An 18,581-nucleotide genomic window follows, 5' to 3' on the forward strand; every position below is an offset into this window, starting at 1 on the left:
AATCTTTTCAAAGGAATAGAATGCTCATTACTTCGCTGTCATGCATGTATTTCCTGGCGCTCGTATTTGTCCGAATCGAGAATACTGAAAAATGTGTGCGAAGAGAATGCACAAAGCATGTGATGACTTGGTTCTCTTCAATATCTGCTGGAAAAGCAAAATGGAATAAACTCGGCGTAAAAAGTTGAATGAGGTATTGAGATATAGTTAAATTTACTCAGTCTCTTAGCCAACGCTTTCACTCCTCTTTCCTCCTGTAATAATATTTTCTTGGTATCATATAAGGCCAGATCCACTGCGCCTGCGTGCCTGCCTGCACATATACTTCTACACACCGTGTCAATTAATGTATAGCTAATACATTTCTGGCATTTCATGTCCATCCATAACACTGCACCTGTACCGGTAAATAACGTTTCATTTGGACGTATTCAATAGTGCCACTGCCCTTTCGATACACTTGCAAAGCTTATTCTTGAAGAGTATACACCCGTGCATCTCGCGTATGCCGGCGCACTATTGTGGCTATTTCCGAATCAGTTAAATAGCTTGCTTTTAATAGAATCACGTCCAGAACTCTTCTTTGCGCCCACCATGGATTCTTTCGTTAAGGCAAACCAGCATCATATAGTGAAAGCGTATTCGGACTTGCCTGCTACGGAGCAGGAAAAGTTTCAAGCGCAACTCGATAGAATTGACGATCCGGTGAATCTAGTGAAAACAGTTCAGAACGCGATCAAATTTTCTGCCAGCGCTGCCTCAAAGAAGTTTGGCCAGCTCCCTGCTTCTTCACTGGCATCTTCCATCGACCAAGATGCTTCGCAGCTAGAGAAATGGTGTGAATCCGGCCTTGATGCGATTTCCCGTAACGAAGTGGCTGTTTTACTTTTAGCTGGCGGCCAGGGCACACGTTTGGGTTCCCTGGCACCTAAAGGATGCTATGACATTGGCTTGCCCTCGAAGAAATCGTTGTTTGAGATCCAGGCCGATAAGATCCGTAAGATCCAACAGTTGGCGGTTGCGAAAAATGGCCAAAACTCTGAATGCACAATCCAGTGGTACATCATGACTTCTGGTCCTACTCGCGGACCTACCGAGCAGTTTTTCAAAGAAAAAGATTTCTTTGGATTGAAGCTGCTGCAGATTACCTTCTTTAACCAGGGCACTTTGCCATGTTTCAGCTTGGACGGTAGCAAGATTCTCTTGGAATCAAAGTCTTCTATTTGCGAAGCACCCGATGGCAATGGTGGATTGTACAAAGCCCTTCACAAGGAGGGAATTTTGCGTGACATCAAAGCGAAGGGAATCAAACATATCCATATGTATTGCGTTGACAATTGTCTCGTGAAGGTTGCTGATCCAGTGTTTTTGGGCTTCGCCATCGATAGAAACTTTGACTTGGCCACGAAAGTTGTGCGTAAAAGAGACGCTAACGAGTCTGTGGGTCTTATTGTATTGGATGAAAATGCCAATCGCCCCTGTGTTATCGAGTACAGTGAAATTCCACAGACGTTGGCCGAAAAAACAGACCCAGAAGACCTGGAAAAGTTGTATTTGCGTGCAGCCAACATCGTCAACCATTATTACTCTGTGTCGCTTCTTGAAAACATGCTCGAGAAGTGGATTTCATCTCAAGAGTTCTTACCATTCCACATCGCGAAGAAGAAGATTCCTAGCCTTGATCTCGAGACTGGCGAGCCCACAAAGCCGAGCGAGCCTAATGGAATCAAATTAGAGCAGTTTATTTTCGATGTTTTCCCCTCTGTACCTTTGGAAAAATTTGGTTGTTTCGAGGTTGAACGTTCCGAAGAGTTCAGCCCGTTGAAAAACGGTGTCTCTGCGGCCAATGATAATCCTACTACATGCAGAAAGTACTATCTCGAGTTGGGGACAAAATGGGTTCGTGAAAATGGAGGCGTTGTCTCTGAGGACGCTCTTGTTGAGGTTTCAGGGTTGACAAGCTATAAGGGAGAGGGCTTGGAGTTCGTGAGTGGCCGCGATTTTAAAGATGGTGACCAGATTTGATACTTAAAGCATATAAATAAACAACAATGAAGTAAATGGAGAGAAACATAAGCGAGATCAAGGTGGGTAAAACAGAAACCAATACTCAGAGGATGAATTCTACCAAGACAGAGTAAAGGAAAGATTAGTACGAGGTCCATGGATACAGCATGAAGCCTAGAACAGAGGAAGCCTCTTCCAGAAGATCATGATGTGCCGTGGAAAGCAATTCTTGTCAGCACCAGCTTGCCAACAGAGATGACGGGGACTCAGAAGCAGAAAAGATGGTGAAAACGCATACGCTGATTACATCCGAAAGCAAACATGCATGGAAGATAATCAAGAACTCAATGTACATCGAAGGACGTTCGTGCGCATAACTCATGGACACATTAGCGTGAGGTGAGAAGGAAACTCGCAATACGAAATTCCAAGACACAGAACCATCTTATTGCTTACAAAACGCCCGTCTAGCCGTGCGCAAGGCAAAGAAGGCGCCAAACCAGGGTCTTCATTTGGGGCGGAGTTCTGTTTGAAGCTCTGTTCTTTGTGCGAGAGCCAACGTGCTGCCCTGACGTACTTCGGTGCGCATTCCCTAAGAAAAGCTACATGATGTCAGATTATCCGAAAGGCCATTGCCATGATGTAAGATAATCCGAGACACCCATGCAATGATGTCAGAAGGTCACAGATAATCCGGGACACCTACACCTTTCGCCCGCCAACAGGACATGCGCCGCCTCGCATCTCTCGCAATTCCGGTTTCGCTTGCGCAATATTAGTGCGAGTCCCACTAATGCCCCGCGTTTCGGTCGGCAGGAACCGCAGATTTTCTTCAGCGTTCGACATTGCCGGCCCACATACAACTTTAAAAAAATCCCGGGCCTACCATGAAAAATAACACAATGTGTCCCTCATCGTTCCACTTGGCCGCATGATACTTGTGTCTTTGCTTCTTTTGCTCTGTTTGTTTGTTTCCCTGTGTTTCTTTTCTCCGCTCTGTTCTTATCTTCTTCTTTATCTTTCGCTTGTTCGCGAGCCTTGTCCCGCCTAACAAACCCGACAATGCGTATTGCGCTCGTCTGTTGAGCGCTGACAGCAAACAATTGAGCCGCACCATTGCTTGCCCCACTTGCGGTGTGCACACAAGCACATTTTTTTGGCCCGCCTCTAGGATGGCGCGCCTGTTTTTAATACCCCGCATATCCACAAACTATTCTCTCTACTTCTCTTTTTTTTTCATCCATTTTCTTTCTGCCGGCTGACCCTGGCATTATTTATTCATACACTTGGCTCTCAGCCACATCCTAACCCCGTTTTAAAAGCCTCTGTAATCGCACTTGGTGCTGCATTAGGACTTTTATTCACTTTTTTTCACCTTCCAAAGTCCCCAGACTTTTCTCCCCATATATTCTTATTCTAACTCGTGCTTCAAGTATGCCCCGCCGCTCTTCTACCGCGCCATCGGCACCTGTGGTGGCGACCATTGACATTGGTACAACCTCCGCCCGCTGCATTCTTTTCAGCAAAGATGGTACCGAAGTGGCCAAGCACCAGATCGAGTACCTGACGTCAGCGTCCGAAGCCCCGGCAGAGTCGCTGAACACAGACCAGTTTCGGCGGCGTAGTTCGCTTGCGCGCCACAACGAACCCATTTTCACCGCCGAGGGTGTTGCCATTCTGATTTCGGACCATGTGGAAATCGAGAACAATGCGGCCTCTGTGGGTCCTACTTTGCGTTTCCCTCAGCCAGGTTGGGTCGAATGTATGCCTGTGCACATTTTGGCCAACGCCGTGCAGTGTCTTGTGGCTTGTCTTATCACGTTGCGCAAAATCAACCAGAACCCTGACCTCAAGATCAAGTACAAGGTCAAGTGTATCGGTATTGCCAATATGAGAGAAACAACAATTGTGTGGGACCGCAAGACAGGAAAGCCCTTGAGCAACGGTATCACATGGACAGACACACGTACAGCGGAAATCGTGCACCACTTGGAAAACATGACGGATGACGAGACAAAAGCACGTATGAAAGAAAAGACAGGCTTACCTCTTTCTACATATTTCAGTGCAGCCAAGTTGCGCTGGTTGTTGGACAATGATGATACCATTCGCGAACTATACGAAAAGGGTGACAATTTGATGTTCGGTACCGTGGACACATGGCTTATCTACCACTTAACCAAAGAACGTACTTTTGTCACCGATGTTACCAATGCATCACGTACCCTGTTTATGAACTTGGAGACTCGCGATTACGATGATGAGTTACTAGACTTTTGGGGAATCGACCCATCGAAGATTTCCATGCCTAAAATCGTATCGAGCCTGGAGTTCTATGGCCTGTTTGTGGCGCCCAACTTGTCTAGCTTGGGATTCCATAACAGAATCACCCAAGAAGCCTATGACATGCTTAAAACAATTTACAATGTGCCTATCTGTGGCTGTTTAGGAGACCAGTCTGCTTCATTGGTTGGTCAATTGGCAGTGAAGGCTGGTTCTGCAAAGTGTACTTACGGAACAGGTTGTTTCCTTTTGTACAATACGGGTGTGCGTCGTTTAACATCCAATAACGGTGCCCTCACAACCTTAGGTTTTTGGTTCCCAACTTTGGGTGGCGAGGACGGCCAGCCTCATTATGCCCTAGAAGGTTCTGTGGCTGTGGCTGGATCGATCATCCAATGGTTGCGTGATAACTTAAAGCTTATTGAAAGTGCCAAAGACATTGGACCTTTGGCTTCTCAAGCAAGTAACTCGGGTGGTGTTGTGTTTATTCCAGCCTTTTCCGGACTTTATGCGCCATACTGGGATGGTGGCGCTCGTGGAACCATTTTCGGAATGACCCAGTATACATCATCGGCACATATTGCTCGCGCTGCGCTTGAAGGTGTTTGTTTCCAGGTTCGTGGCATTCTCAGAGCAATGTCTGAAGATGCTGGCGGGTCGAAAGATTTCTTGGAAGAAGCTTTGCACAGTCAACATGAAGATAAGCCATTATCTACGTTGGCTGTCGATGGCGGAATGTCGAAAGCTGGAGAGGTTTTGCAAATCCAAGCAGACATTTTGGGTCCGTGTGTCACAGTTAAAAGAGCGGCCATTTCGGAATGTACCGCATTGGGCGCTGCTATCGCAGCTGGCGTTTCCTTCAAAGATGAGAATGAACGTGTTTGGAGGGATTTCGAAGATGTGATCCAGCTGGTGACAGGTGAGGATGACGAGGCCAATGTTTTCAAGGCAAAACTTCCTGATGTCGACAGAAGAAAAAACTGGAGACGCTGGGAGCGGGCTGTTGAGAGGGCAAAGGGCTGGCTAGATGAGGAGTGATCTCACCAAACCACTCGGGACACATCAAGTGCCGAATATATTGACGGACAAAAGACGATTGCATACCTATAGATTTCATGCATTCCATTATATAAAGCACCATTCCAAAGCATCTCATAGACAATGTACATCCCACTGAAACTTAATGCCATCTTGAAAGTAGTAACAAACGTGCCAAATATGATGATCATAAATTGGAAATTGAACTTTTCTGTTTCAGTCCACAAGACTATTGCCGAGTTGCAGGGGCGTGAAACCAATGAAAATCTACTAGTTGTTAGTTTAAGATAAAAGGGCCCCATTCTTCATTTACTTTACGTTAATCGACATATTTTGATCCCAGGTATTCAATTTCTCTTACACTAACTCAAATATTTACTCCTCCTCACTACTGTAGTCATCAATATCCACAATAGAACGATCTATGATTGAATCTTCGTGGAAGTGAAGAACAGAGGTTTCCGATTCATCTTCGCTTAGTAGGATAGATTTGTTGATGCTGGTTTCAGGAGCCACGTTATCAAACATAAAAGAAGATTCAACCAACGGACTCTTTTCCTTCTTTGGGGAGAGTGAAGTAATGAAGTTGCGAGCGAAACCAAAACTCTTTTCAGTGAACTTGTCGATTTCGGCCTGCTGTTGGTCCATTTTTCCCTTTACTTCAGTCATGAACTTGTTGTTGAACATCATCGACGCTTTCTGTTTGAGCTGGTTCTGATCAGGAAATATTTTTGACGCTTTTTTCTTCAACTGCTCATGGTCAGGAAACATGCCAGAGGTTTTCTTTTTCAATTGCTGGTGCATCAGAGCCATTTTGGGTGGGGGAAAGAAATCAGACTGCGTTTTGGTTAAAGACACCAAACCTTGTTTTTCATTGTGGGAAGCTATATGCATATTATTTTGTGGTGCAAATTCTGGAAAATCCAAGGGAGGCTGTTGAGGCAAGTCTCTATTAGCTTGCTCCTTTTTGGGGCTTTGGAAAATGCTGCTTACCTTCTTCTTGAGGCGAGCAATGTCTTCCTGGAGGAAAGGTGCATCAGGTCTATCGCTATTGAGTTCCGTTTCAAGCTGGGCCTGGAGCTCCAAAATTTCAAAGCGAACAAGCTCTGCCAGCTTCTCCAACTCCATCAACTTGGCTTGTTTGCTAGCATATTTGCGGAGAATTTCGTTGCGGTCTGGTGCCGTTTCTTGCTTCTGCTTAACTATTGGCACTGCGACATGTAGGCCTCTAGTAGATTTTGTGGGCGAGGGAGGAGTTTTGCGATTTTGCGGCGACAACTGAAGCTTGTAAAGACCCGTGGACTCGGAAATGATCCGATTCTTCGGCATTAATGCCGTTCTCTGTGTTTCCATGGGAAGAGCTTGTAGTTGGGAATATGAATAATTGATGAAAGTCATTTGCCTAATTGGGACTAATGGTCAACAGAAGCCGATAATAAGTGCGGCATGCAGGTGATTGAATGTTTCTCTTCCATCTAATCTTACTCGTAAATTGCATACACACCGGAAACTTGAGGAAAGTTCACCTGAGCAAGAAATGATGATTTGGACTAAGAAGAAGCCGAAGGCTTGACTTCTGAATCTCATCAAAAAGTCAAATACTCTATGTGGCTTGGCTTGCTAATCAAGATTCGCTAATCAAGATTCGCTAGTCAACTTAGCTGATTTGTAACAGACTTCACAGACTAGACATTTTATATGATGCTAGAAACTACATTATTGGTCGTATCATCAATAGACTCAATTGCTTCACCTAGTTCATTGATTTGTTCAGAAAGCGTGGTACTAGATTTGCAACCCAACTTAATGTTCCAGATAATTTGAAGCTTTCGATTGGTGCTCCCATTTGTTAAAAGTCCAATTGATTCATCGTGAGATGGATGAGCACTTGGATGTGCTATTCTTTAATGTTTGTCTACAATTAATTATCTTATCTCTCTATTATGACACTCTATATATATCCCTTAAACCTTTTCCAAAAATTCCTCGTTGGCGTAGTGGTAGTCGCTGACCTTGACGGTGAACTCATCAGTTTCCTTGTCGTACTTGACAATCTCGAAAGAAGACAAGTCGTCGACAACAATGTCGGCACCAGCTTCTCTGACCTTCTCCGGGTTGTAAGTGGAGCAGATACCAACAATCATGGCACCAGCACCTTTACCAGCAGCAATACCAGCTGGGGCATCTTCGAAAACCACAACCTTCTTCAAAGCGTCTTCGTAGCCCAAGTCGTTTCTGGCAGTCTGGTAGCCCATTGGGTGGGGCTTACCCTTGGTGACTTTCTCGGCAGTGATGAAAGTGTCTGGCTTTTCAATTGTCAACAACTTCAACCACTTGGTGGCCAAAGGCAAAGTGCCAGATGTGACAATAGCCCATCTTTGCTTCTTGTTGTCAGTTTGTTCCTTGGAAAACTTGTCGAATTGCTTCACCAACTCAACGGCACCAGGGATAGGCTTGGCCTTATCGCCAAAAGTGTCTGGAATGGAAGCCTCCCAAGCAGTAACTTGCTCTTCAATGGCGTCTTCAGGCGACCACTTGGCAATGACATCAAAGGTACGGCAGCCGTGAGATGTTCTGATGATTTCCTCTGGGTTCACGTGAGGTCTGGTTTTACCAAAGTGTCTCCAAAACTCGGAAATGGCTCCGGTGGAGTTGACCAAAGTACCGTCGCAGTCGAAAAGAGCAGCGTGAACGTTGAAAACAGCAGGTTGTTTAGTGACAGTCATGGATGAAATTTGCTTGTCCAGAATGGAATACCGTTTGTATCAGGGACAAACAGGGGGCTTTATATATTTTTTGTGTCTTGACTTATCATCCCTCTGCTTACCTGCATGCGCCTATCTGGTGATGTACAAAACATTTCTTATTCAAAAGAAAGGACTAATTGATCCGCACTGATGCGCACTGCACACAAGCACGCCCCATCATCCGACGCTCCAAATTTTTCCGCCATCACGGGCTCAATTCCATAGTCCGGCCACTTTATTCGCACCACGTGAGACTATATTCTTACGACTTCAAAGGAAAAACTCCTGGCACTTTGGCCCATGTTTTCGCTGTGGCCCACGTGCGATGTTTTTTTTCCCGCTGCGCCCGTCTAGGAGGCTTTGTTTTCTTTTTCTGTTTCGGCTTTGTCAAAGAACTCAATATGACGTAGCACGCGCTTGTGTTTATGGCCGGATGCCTGGCGGTCGAGGTGTAATGACGTCACTGTGTGCAGTCCGTCCAATGAACGGAGGTCAAATGGCCAATTCTGGTCCGGCAGGAGGCGGTACGGGCCCAGCTGAGAAAAAGAAATGACGACACTCTGTATGGGAGACAACGGTCCTTCCGCTTTGGGAAAGAACAAGGCCTTATCGTTGGTGGTTTTTTCTTCTGCGCACTCTGCATCATTTCACAAGACAATCAGCATGGGCCATCCGATAGGACATCCGTACCTCCCCCACTCCCCTAACCACTGGCATTCTATTGATATCCCCTACTCTAGAGCCGCCGGACGAAGGGCAAAATGTTTCAAAGGTGGTTAGGTACCGCATCCGTGCCTCTGTGTTTGTTCTCAGAAGTTCCTCATATCCTTCATAGACCTGCACAGCAGCCTAACCTCCTACCTGTACATTAATATCTCCAGTGGAAGCTTCATTCTGCGTCAGAACAAGAAATGTCCTGTGAACATCACCATCACCACGGCTCCAATGGAGACGATCATGTCCCGCCCATTCCAACATCGCAAGCACAGCTGCTCCATCTGAAAATCAACTTGGCCCAAGTCACAGCGCTCAATCTTGAGAACCCACGTGACGACTTACCCAAGCTCTTCAAATCGCCACAACATCGCTACGAAGTCAAGCCAGTGATCAAATCTGATGCAGACGAGCAGCTCATTTTGCATGTGCCATTCTTGAATGGAAGCGTCAAGCTCCACTCTGTGATTTTGCGCACAAGTGCACACCATTGCCCCAAAACGATCCAGATCTGGAAAAACAGTCCCCAGATTGATTTCGACAATGTTTCTGATTTCAAACCGCATTTCACTGTGCAGCATCCACAGATAGGTGTTGCCTTTGACGAAGATGATGACGACATGCCCCAGGTTGTCGAGTCAGATGCAGATTTTGTGGAGCACCATATGCCTCGGCACATTTTCTCCGGTGTGCAACACTTGACTCTTTTCGTTAAGGATGTGTACGATGATGAGGACCAGTGTCGGTTGCATCTGGTCGAGCTACGCGGTGAGTTTACTGAGCTTTCAAAAGATCCTGTGATCACTATCTACGAGCTGGCAGCTAATCCAGCAGATCACAAGGTGGTTGAAACACCAAACTACCAGATGGGAACCAATTGAGGATATATAAATGGATTATCGAGACATAGGAAATGGAAATAGTTTAGTACCAGTCAAATGGCCTATGCCATGCCGGATATAATAATGTACTCAATCGAACTCAATGGATGGGTTCAACGGATCGATAGAATGATGAGGCTAATATGTCACACCAAGTACTCTAATCCATTATCAAGGATCCTGTACACCAATGTTCAACAGGGTCTCAGCTTGTTAGCTATAAGGTTGCACATCATTACATTTCATCATACTCATACAGATTGCAATGTTTATAGACCACGCATATTTCAATTTGCACTCTCTCACTACTTTACGATGCTTGCCATAGTAATTTCCTCCCAATTCGTCATCAGCGGTAGTTTCATTGGGCCAGTTGAGGAACGAGAAAGTCTTGGAGCAGCATCGTTTTGCACATCAGCACGTACCACACCACACAAGAAGACAATTGACACTTCAAATTAATCTGAAACAGCAGTGCCTCTTGATATTTCAGAGCCTACTACAAAGGTGCCCGGAGTCCGCAAATCGAACCACCGGGTCAAGTGATCGTATGCCGTATTCCCATAAGCGCATATGTCGGACAAGCGCTTGTGGGTCGCCGAAGCAAAATTCAAGGGTCTTTCAAAATGACAGCGGTATCGCCATTGCACCGGCGCCCAATCCACGGGAACGCCTTCTATATAATTGAAAGGAGAAAAAAAACGCCCATGAAAAGCCAGAAAAAAAAGCATCCTTTGGTGTCATCACGAGGAACCAAAGAAGCTCAGGTGAGGCTCGGACTTCAATCCTCCACAGTTCGCATTATATAAAGGCGCGAGCATATTCCCAAAAGCCTTTCTTCTCTTTATTATACAAATCAATTAATCATGCCTAAGCTTGTTTTGGTCAGACACGGACAATCCGAATGGAACGAAAAGAACTTGTTCACCGGTTGGGTGGACGTTCGTTTGTCTGAGGTTGGTAGAAAGGAAGCCATCAGAGGCGGTGAGTTGATCAAGGAAGCTGGTATCAACGTCGACATTTTGTACACCTCCAAGTTGTCCAGAGCCATCCAAACCGCCAACTTGGCCTTGGAAGCTGCTGACCAATTGTACGTCCCAGTCAAGAGATCCTGGAGATTGAACGAAAGACACTATGGTGCTTTGCAAGGTAAGGACAAGGCCCAGACTTTGGAGCAATACGGTAAGGAAAAGTTCCAGACCTGGAGAAGATCCTTCGACGTCCCACCTCCAGAAATCGAGGCCGCCAACAAGTACACCCAAGTCGGTGACATCCGTTACAAAGACATTGACCCAGCTGTTGTTCCAAAGACCGAGTCTTTGAAGTTGGTCATTGACAGAATCTTGCCATACTTCCAAGACGAGATCGCCGGCGACTTGTTGCTGGGCAAGACCGTTCTCATTGCTGCCCACGGTAACTCTTTGAGAGCTCTTGTCAAGCACTTGGACAAGATTTCTGACGAGGACATTGCTGGTTTGAACATCCCAACCGGTATTCCATTGGTCTACGAGTTGGACGAGAAGTTGCAGCCAACCAAGCCTGCCTACTACTTGGACCCAGAGGCTGCTGCTGCCGGTGCTGCTGCTGTTGCCGCTCAAGGCTCCAAGAAGTAAGTAGAATCGAAACAATTACTTAATAAAAGCTTCAGTTAAATCATTGAGGTATGGATGTAATCATGCCATGATACGGTATGGTTGTAATGCAAGGAAATTTTTCACATCACAGGCTCTGTTGCAAATGTAGGATCTGAGAGCAATCAACGATTGGAACTTCTGGTAACCTCAAGCTGAATGACATTATTTTTGTTAGCGTGCATTGCATCTTGTCTTAATGAGTAGTTATTATTTGTTCCAATCACGGTCCATTTACTGTTTCTGCACAAGCTCTATTGGCAGTGAAAATATCCAAGGATCACGATTCAGCAGTTAAGGTTATCATAACTTATTGAGGCACGGCCAATTACTATAGAAGCACACTAGTACCCGGAATTGCAAAAATGATTCCATCGACAGGACTACAACACCGCTTTTATCAACGTTTTAACGATTGAACAAGTCCTAATACTAATAGATATAATAAACCATTGTAAACTAGGCCCAAAGACACGCAAATTTCCTCCACCTACGCAAATCAGTATATATTTGGACATTATTTCATCGCAATCTCACCAGCTCCAAATGCGCACAATCATCTGCCCATTCGACCACCACTTCACCATTGACTAAAATTTTTGTTCAATCTGGCCTCTACTAGACATTTTTTATCCACATCACTTTTTCCATTCTCCCTCCGTTTACACTCCTTTCATTGCAGTCAAAATTCATTGCCATAGTCACAATTCATTTCCTGCATACATGATAGTGTTTTTTACCCATCAACCTCACCACATCCAAACTTTAGTATCCACCATCCCATGTTTGGAAGTTCCAACCCTGGTCAGGGCCAGAATTCCGTTTTCGGTCAGAGCAATCTGTCGGGCACCCAACCTCAGGGTTCTCCGTTTGGCGCAAGCTCATCTACTTCTGCTTTTGGAAACAGTTCCACTTCTGGTGGTCAACAGCCTTCAACCGCCTTTGGCCAGCCTGCTTCGTCTGGATTCGGCCAATCCAATTCTGCTTTTGGTTCTAAACCTACAGCTTTCGGCTCTCAGCCAGCTTCTACTGGCTTTGGCTCCACCACATCGACTGCTCCTTCCCTTTTTGGAAGCAAGCCTGCTGCAGCCACCACACCTTCTGCTCTGGCGGCTCCAGCCGCGTCATCTGGCTTTGGCACTTTTGGATCCTCTACTCAGTCTGGTTCCGGTTTGTTTGGCTCGAAACCTGCCGCTTCAACTGAAGCAAAGCCGGCCTTCTCTTTTGGAGCAGCGTCTTCAAATAATGCTGCTAGCCTGACATCAGGAGGATTATTCGGCGCCAAACCAGCTGAAAATAACTCCAATGATGCGAAACCCGCCGATGCAAAACCTGCTTTCTCGTTTGGAAACTCTACTGCTGCCCCTGCTGCCTCTTCGACCACGTCAGCTTTTGGTTCCGCAGCGAAGCCCGCTTCTACTTTCAGCTTTGGTGCTAGCGCCGCTTCTGGTTCGGCAGAGAAGGATAGTAAACCCGCTACTCCTGCTTTTAGCTTTGGTGCCAAGCCTGCTGATACAGACAGCAAGCCTGCTTCCTCTTTCAGTTTTGGTGCTAAACCTGCTGAAACTGACAAGCCTGCTTCTTCATTCAGCTTTGGCGCCAAACCCACAGAAAGTGAAAAGCCTGCCTCAAGCTTCAGTTTTGGGGCGAAACCCGCTGAAAGTGATAAACCTGCCTCTGCTTTTAGTTTTGGGGCGAAGTCCGATGAAAAGACTGATAATAAAACAGCTGCTCCGGCTTTTAGTTTCGGAGCCAAGCCTGCGGAAAAGCCCCAAGATAAGACTACAGCTCCTGCGTTCAGCTTTGGAGCTCAATCAGGCGAGAAAAAGGATGACAAGCAAACAACTCCAGCTTTTAGCTTTGGCGCGAAGGATGCACAAAAGAAGGATGACAAACCTGCAACTCCTGCTTTTAGCCTTAGTGGTAATGCTGCTGAAAAGAAAGATGACAAGCCAGCCACGCCAGCCTTTAGTTTTGGAGCCAAACCTGCCGAGAAAAAAGATGAACAACCAGCTGCTGCAGCCACCGCTCCATCGTTCAGTTTCGGGGCAAAACCTACTGAAAAGAAGGATGAAAAAGCTGCTGCACCCGCGTTTAGCTTTGGTGCCAAGCCAAGTGAAACTGATAGCAAACAAGCCACTCCTTCTCTTTTTGGTGGCGCTAAAAAAGATGAAGCGAAGACATCTGGCTTCAGTTTCGGCGCCAAACCAGCAGAAAAGAGCGATAAACCAGCTTCAGGTTTCAGCTTCGGTGCCAAGCCAGAGGAGAAAAAAGACGACAAGCCTGCTACATCATTTAGTTTCGGTACTAAGCCCGCTGATAAAAAAGATGACAAGCCTGCAACTGGTTTGAGCTTTGGTTCGAAACCCGAAGAGAATAAAGATAAACCTTCTACAGGATTCAGTTTTGGTGCAAAAGCTGATGAAAAGAAGGATGATAAACCAGCCGGTGGCTTCAGTTTCGGTGCAAAGAGCGATGACAAAAAGGAGGAGAAGACTACACAACTTGGCAGTCAGCCATCGAAAGAGACCGACTCTAAATCAAAAGACTCAAATGTTCCAAACTTGAAGCCCACAAAAATCGAACCGGCAGCAATTTCATTGGACAATAGAACAATGGATGAATTGATCATGAAATGGTCGAAGCAGTTGACGAAAACCACCAGCATTTTTGAAACATACACAGATAAAGTTAAGGACTGGGATCAGCAGCTCACAACTAGTGCGGAAGAGATTTCTAAGTTGAATAGGGATGCATTAGAAGTGGAATCATTACAGCAGAGGATCGATCAACAATTGATGTTTGTTGAAAGTCAGCAGGATGAACTTGACAAGATTTTGGACAATTACGAGCAACAAGCAGACGCTTTGTTGAACAATATCGATTTGAACTCTTCTGACTTTTCCGGCTTCGCTCTAGTAGGTTCTAATGGCAATGGTGCTAGTGCCGCCTCTGGTCTGAATGCTACAGACAACTTACGTGACAAGGCATACCGCAACGCGGAATTATTGGACGAGAGATTAGACTCCTTGGGACTGAACTTATCCACATTAGTTAATGAAATCAACTCTGTGAGTGACACTTTCAACCGGTCGTTGGTGAGCAACATTGTGGAAGAGAAGGGTGGTGACAAGGAAGGTGCAAATACCGTGGAAGAAATCGTCAAGTTGTTGAACCTTCACTTGTCAAACTTGAAGTACATTGAGACGACTAAAGAAGAGTTGGAGCAAAAATTGACCCAACTTAAGGGCCCCAAGAGGCTTCATTAGAAGAGTGTAAATTAGTGTCAATGCATAGTATCAGTCTGGGGAATATTAGCCATGTAAACAAGTTCGTAGACTCCGCACTACCGATGCTTGCGCATATGATTCTCGCCAGTATATAAATTCCCCACATTTCTCTGCAAATGAGATCCGCTCATCCATTTTTGCTTTCTGAACATGCCTCCTCCCATTGGTTTGATCATTAACTTGCTTAGAGACCCACAGGTGTCCAACAAGGCCATATTGAACTTTGTAGTTCAACAATTGGAAGCTATAGGCTACACCAAGATTCTATCTGCGCTTCTTGGTGCGGCCATGGTGGGAGTTTCGCTGGGGATCAAAATTCCGCAGATTAAGAAAATAGTTTCTCCTTCTAAGTTGGAGCAGAGAGTGTCTTTGGCGCTGGGCCTTTCTCGCGACTCTGTTCGGCTCGAAACTTTGGCGCAATTCATTCATGTCACGTACAATAAACAAGAGGGCAACGCTTTTGTCAACTATGGTGAATCGCTCATGGTGGCACTCCAGAACATTGGTCTTCTTTTGTTGTTAGAGTACTATCGTTTGCGTAAAGAGGAGAGCGCATTGAATGTCCTTGGAGAAAAGGCGAAGAGAAGAGAGGCTTTGAAAGCACTTGTACGCCCAGCCACCCAGATACTTGCGTTGGTATTTCTCATTACTCGTGTTGCTCCACGGAGATTGATTCTGACATTACAGGTGCTGATCATTCCTCTTGGAATTGCCGGCAAGTTTGCTCAAATACGCAGAAATGCAAGATTGCAATCGACGGCAAGTTTATCCCATGTAACAGTGGGAGCCAATGTTATTGGGTCACTTATTCGCGTTTTCACTACGCTTTCAAGTTACAAAAAGGGTAGAGGAAGAGATAAAGTGTTGCTTGCAGGCTACCTGGCCTCTTTTGTAATGAATGCAATTTTGGCAGGCCAGATGATTCAATACAAGGGAGAGGCGGAAGGAAATCAGAAGACAGAGAAGGTTGAATAGTAAGCTTAGAGACATGGAGGTTTTAGCTGATTCACGGAGCAGTGTTCCCTGCACCTGTTTGTGTAGCACTCGTATGACTAGATTCCAGAAACATATTAACATAAACGGTAGGATACGCTTCATAGAATTATCATGTTTCGTTGATAATTTAGCATCGATGTCTGGGTGATATCTAATGGATTTAGGCGATGGGGCGATTGTTTATCGGTAATGGGGTAATGGTTTATGGTATTGGTTATGATTCCATGACTCAGATGACTTAATGACTCAACTTGAGGATGAAGTAAATGTACAGTTTCCGCCACTGATTCTCACACCACAATCTACAGTAGAGTTTAAACTAAACCAACAAATTCCTACGGGTACATTAATGTACTTGGGTCTGACCCGTAGATTCATTTTATAGATTCAAGAGGAGTCATCCGCCCAATAGAGTGCGAAAGCGCGAAAAGCGTTCCAGACATTACTAATCTCACACCAACCACCTTCTTTCTAATGACACACACGGCGCAATACCTCGAACAAGGGGAGACGCCTATCTCTGCTATCTTGCAAGGTGGATACAACCACCCACTTGCGCGCGAGTGGCAAAGCGAACGTCGTCTCGACAAGTCGATGTTCATTTTCCCGCTTTTCGTCTCAGACATTGATGACGAGGAAACGGCCATTCCTTCGTTGCCAAATATCAAGCGGTACGGCGTTTCGAAGTTGGCTGACTACGTGGGGCCTCTTGTGGAAAAGGGATTGGCTGCTGTGATTTTGTTTGGTGTGATTTTGAAGGACGGCGTCAAGGACGCTCAGGGGACTGCGGCAGACGATCCAGACGGGCCTGTGATCCGCGCGGTGCGCCTTCTCCGCGAAAAGTTCCCTAGCCTTTACATCATGTGCGACGTTTGCCTTTGCGAGTACACCTCGCACGGCCACTGCGGCATTTTGTGCGACGATGGCAGCATCAACCGCGCGCCCAGTGTATCGCGCATAGCGGCGGTAGCGTTGGCTTACGCCCGCGCGGGTGCGCACTGTGTGGCGCCCTCAGACATGATGGACGGGCGGATCGGCGCCATCAAGCGCGGGCTTATAGACGAGGGCTTGGACAACCGCGTGCTTGTCATGAGTTACCTGGCCAAGTTCAGTGGCAACTTGTACGGACCTTTCCGCGACATTGCTGGCAGTGCGCCTTCGCACGGCGATAGACGCCTGTACCAATTGCCTGCGGGCGGTGCTGGGTTGGCGCGCCGGGCCTTGGTGCGCGATATTGCCGAGGGCGCCGACGCTTTTATTGTCAAGCCATCGACTTTTTACCTTGATGTTGTGAGCGAAGCGTCGCGCATTTGCCGCGACTACCCACTTTGCGTGTACCAGGTGAGTGGCGAGTATGCCTTGTTGCATGCGGGCGCGGCCCAAGGCGTGGTTGACTTGAAGGCCATTGCCTTTGAGGCGCACAATGGCTACTTGCGCGCGGGCGCGCGCTTGTTCATCAGTTACTTCACGCCCGAGTTCTTAGAGTGGCTCGAGTGAGTGAAGGAGACTAGAATCATGTTATATAGATTACCGCATGCTAACCAATCAAAGACTCTTAATCACAAAGGAACAATCACACAAGTAGCGGCTCGAGTAGTATAAAATATCGAAAATGTAAGTTCATGGAGTATGCTTACGCTAATGAGAGAACAGTTCCACATTTGCTTCGTTTCATTGCAGGATTCTATCCTTAAGTGCTATTCTACGATTGTGCATTGCTCAAGCAACGCCATTAGATATAAACTGGCCCGCAAAGTTCAAAGCAGGCCAACAAACCTGACCACCATAAACCCACCATTCTGCATGAACCAAAGGCTATTATAAATAAAGGATCTGACAGTCGACACTGATGATAATTCCAAGACACACAACAGGAGTGCTTCACTTTGTCTTCAAGCTGCAAGTGGCTCCTCTTTCGGATGTTCACTCTGCTGTTCTTCAGCTTGCGGATCAGAGGTATCCTGCTTGTCTTCGGCCTCCACGATATTCTTTGGAGCGTCTGGAAACTTCACGTCTTCGGAAGCTGGAGCACCGACACCCATCTCGCGCTCCAAGCGGGCCATTTCTTCATCGACTTCGTGCTCTTCCAGATTGCTCAATCCCAGACCGAGCATATCCGAAACCTCGTCCACACGGAGCCGTTCCTCCTCCAAGTCATCCAAAACACGATCGATCTTCTCCACACTCATTTCGCTGTTGAGTGTTTTCAAAACTCGGTTACCCTGCTCAAGCCCATAGAGCACATCCTTCTCGATCAACTTGAACTCGATCGTACCGATAAGCCCTTCTAGGTTTCCGAGCTGATCATATGTTGATTCAATGACACTTTGCTGGCGCTTTTTCAGCCGCAAGTAGAACTTGGCCTTATCGGGTTTTCCGTCTCGGAGCGCCTGGCGGGCCAATTCTGTTTCGCGCTCTATGGTCACTGTGAGCTTTTTCTGGTATTGTTTCAACGCATCTCGTTGCCGCTTAAGCTGGTAGATAGCACGGTCCTGCGGTGTAATTTTCGGCTGTGATGTCTGCTGCCCCATACCTAGATGTTGAGCTGATTCTGGTGATAAGAAACCAAAGCTGTAGTCGCGAGAGGCACGTGACTCAGCACACGACCAATGTGAATTATAAACTAGAAACAGAATGACGAGTATGGTTGATTAGCCATGCTCATTAGATGTATACTGGCAATCCAAGACCGTTTGGCCGTTTCCACCGCTTGGCCCATTTTTCCGTTTTTGACGGCTGACATGCACCTTCTAGAAGCTGCGGTCAGAATGCCTGCACACATCCACGTTTTCCCAGCAACCACTGGTGTTTGCGTGCACAGAAACGAAGCATCACAATCACCTTTCCTAATTGGGTCGTTCTATCAACACCTGCGAGAGGTAGTGTAGCGGACTGGATCTGAGTTTCAAGCAACTAGTAGAATTGCCTGACAGAACATCGGAAAACGTATTTGTGTCCGAGAACAAAGCTCGAACTAGGTGTATCCAACCAGTC

General features: G+C 46.4%; 11 protein-coding genes across 11 annotated transcripts; 8 read left to right on the forward strand and 3 right to left on the reverse strand. All coding sequences in view use genetic code 12, as the record gives it.

Annotated features, from left to right (window-relative positions):
* Positions 1-594: 594 nt before the first annotated feature.
* Positions 595-2,025, forward strand: UAP1 (UDP-N-acetylglucosamine diphosphorylase; the record flags this gene model as incomplete). Its single annotated transcript, XM_002618391.2, has 1 exon — positions 595-2,025. One exon carries the CDS (start codon positions 595-597, stop codon positions 2,023-2,025), a length of 1,431 nt encoding a protein of 476 aa, XP_002618437.2.
* A 1,416-nt stretch (positions 2,026-3,441) lies between these two features.
* GUT1 (glycerol kinase) lies at positions 3,442-5,328 on the forward strand (the record flags this gene model as incomplete). Its single annotated transcript, XM_002618390.2, has 1 exon — positions 3,442-5,328. One exon carries the CDS (start codon positions 3,442-3,444, stop codon positions 5,326-5,328), a length of 1,887 nt encoding a protein of 628 aa, XP_002618436.1.
* A 375-nt stretch (positions 5,329-5,703) lies between these two features.
* Positions 5,704-6,726, reverse strand: FOB63_001498 (uncharacterized protein; the record flags this gene model as incomplete). The annotated part of the gene is made up of 1 exon (XM_002618389.2): positions 5,704-6,726. One exon carries the CDS (start codon positions 6,724-6,726, stop codon positions 5,704-5,706), a length of 1,023 nt encoding a protein of 340 aa, XP_002618435.2.
* Positions 6,727-7,292: 566 nt separating this feature from the next.
* RHR2 (glycerol-1-phosphatase) lies at positions 7,293-8,054 on the reverse strand (the record flags this gene model as incomplete). The annotated part of the gene is made up of 1 exon (XM_002618387.2): positions 7,293-8,054. One exon carries the CDS (start codon positions 8,052-8,054, stop codon positions 7,293-7,295), a length of 762 nt encoding a protein of 253 aa, XP_002618433.1.
* A 932-nt stretch (positions 8,055-8,986) lies between these two features.
* Positions 8,987-9,670, forward strand: FOB63_001500 (uncharacterized protein; the record flags this gene model as incomplete). The annotated part of the gene is made up of 1 exon (XM_002618386.2): positions 8,987-9,670. The coding sequence occupies one exon, from the start codon at positions 8,987-8,989 to the stop codon at positions 9,668-9,670; it is 684 nt and encodes a 227-aa protein (XP_002618432.2).
* Positions 9,671-9,727: 57 nt separating this feature from the next.
* FOB63_001501 (uncharacterized protein) lies at positions 9,728-10,132 on the forward strand (the record flags this gene model as incomplete). The annotated part of the gene is made up of 1 exon (XM_066102169.1): positions 9,728-10,132. The coding sequence occupies one exon, from the start codon at positions 9,728-9,730 to the stop codon at positions 10,130-10,132; it is 405 nt and encodes a 134-aa protein (XP_065958467.1).
* A 404-nt stretch (positions 10,133-10,536) lies between these two features.
* GPM1 (phosphoglycerate mutase) lies at positions 10,537-11,283 on the forward strand (the record flags this gene model as incomplete). The annotated part of the gene is made up of 1 exon (XM_002618385.2): positions 10,537-11,283. One exon carries the CDS (start codon positions 10,537-10,539, stop codon positions 11,281-11,283), a length of 747 nt encoding a protein of 248 aa, XP_002618431.2.
* Positions 11,284-12,083: 800 nt separating this feature from the next.
* On the forward strand, positions 12,084-14,570 carry NSP1 (FG-nucleoporin; the record flags this gene model as incomplete). The annotated part of the gene is made up of 1 exon (XM_002618384.2): positions 12,084-14,570. The coding sequence occupies one exon, from the start codon at positions 12,084-12,086 to the stop codon at positions 14,568-14,570; it is 2,487 nt and encodes an 828-aa protein (XP_002618430.2).
* A 171-nt stretch (positions 14,571-14,741) lies between these two features.
* Positions 14,742-15,566, forward strand: FOB63_001504 (uncharacterized protein; the record flags this gene model as incomplete). The annotated part of the gene is made up of 1 exon (XM_002618383.2): positions 14,742-15,566. One exon carries the CDS (start codon positions 14,742-14,744, stop codon positions 15,564-15,566), a length of 825 nt encoding a protein of 274 aa, XP_002618429.2.
* A 262-nt stretch (positions 15,567-15,828) lies between these two features.
* On the forward strand, positions 15,829-17,084 carry HEM2 (porphobilinogen synthase; the record flags this gene model as incomplete). Its single annotated transcript, XM_066102170.1, has 2 exons — positions 15,829-15,855; positions 15,960-17,084. The coding sequence occupies 2 exons, from the start codon at positions 15,829-15,831 to the stop codon at positions 17,082-17,084; spliced, it is 1,152 nt and encodes a 383-aa protein (XP_065958468.1).
* A 395-nt stretch (positions 17,085-17,479) lies between these two features.
* On the reverse strand, positions 17,480-18,118 carry VPS20 (ESCRT-III subunit protein; the record flags this gene model as incomplete). Its single annotated transcript, XM_002618381.2, has 1 exon — positions 17,480-18,118. The coding sequence occupies one exon, from the start codon at positions 18,116-18,118 to the stop codon at positions 17,480-17,482; it is 639 nt and encodes a 212-aa protein (XP_002618427.1).
* Positions 18,119-18,581: the final 463 nt, after the last annotated feature.

The sequence above is a fragment of the Clavispora lusitaniae genome (assembly GCF_014636115.1).
Source record: "Clavispora lusitaniae strain FDAARGOS_655 chromosome Unknown tig00000038_pilon, whole genome shotgun sequence".
Lineage (NCBI taxonomy): Eukaryota > Fungi > Ascomycota > Pichiomycetes > Serinales > Metschnikowiaceae > Clavispora > Clavispora lusitaniae.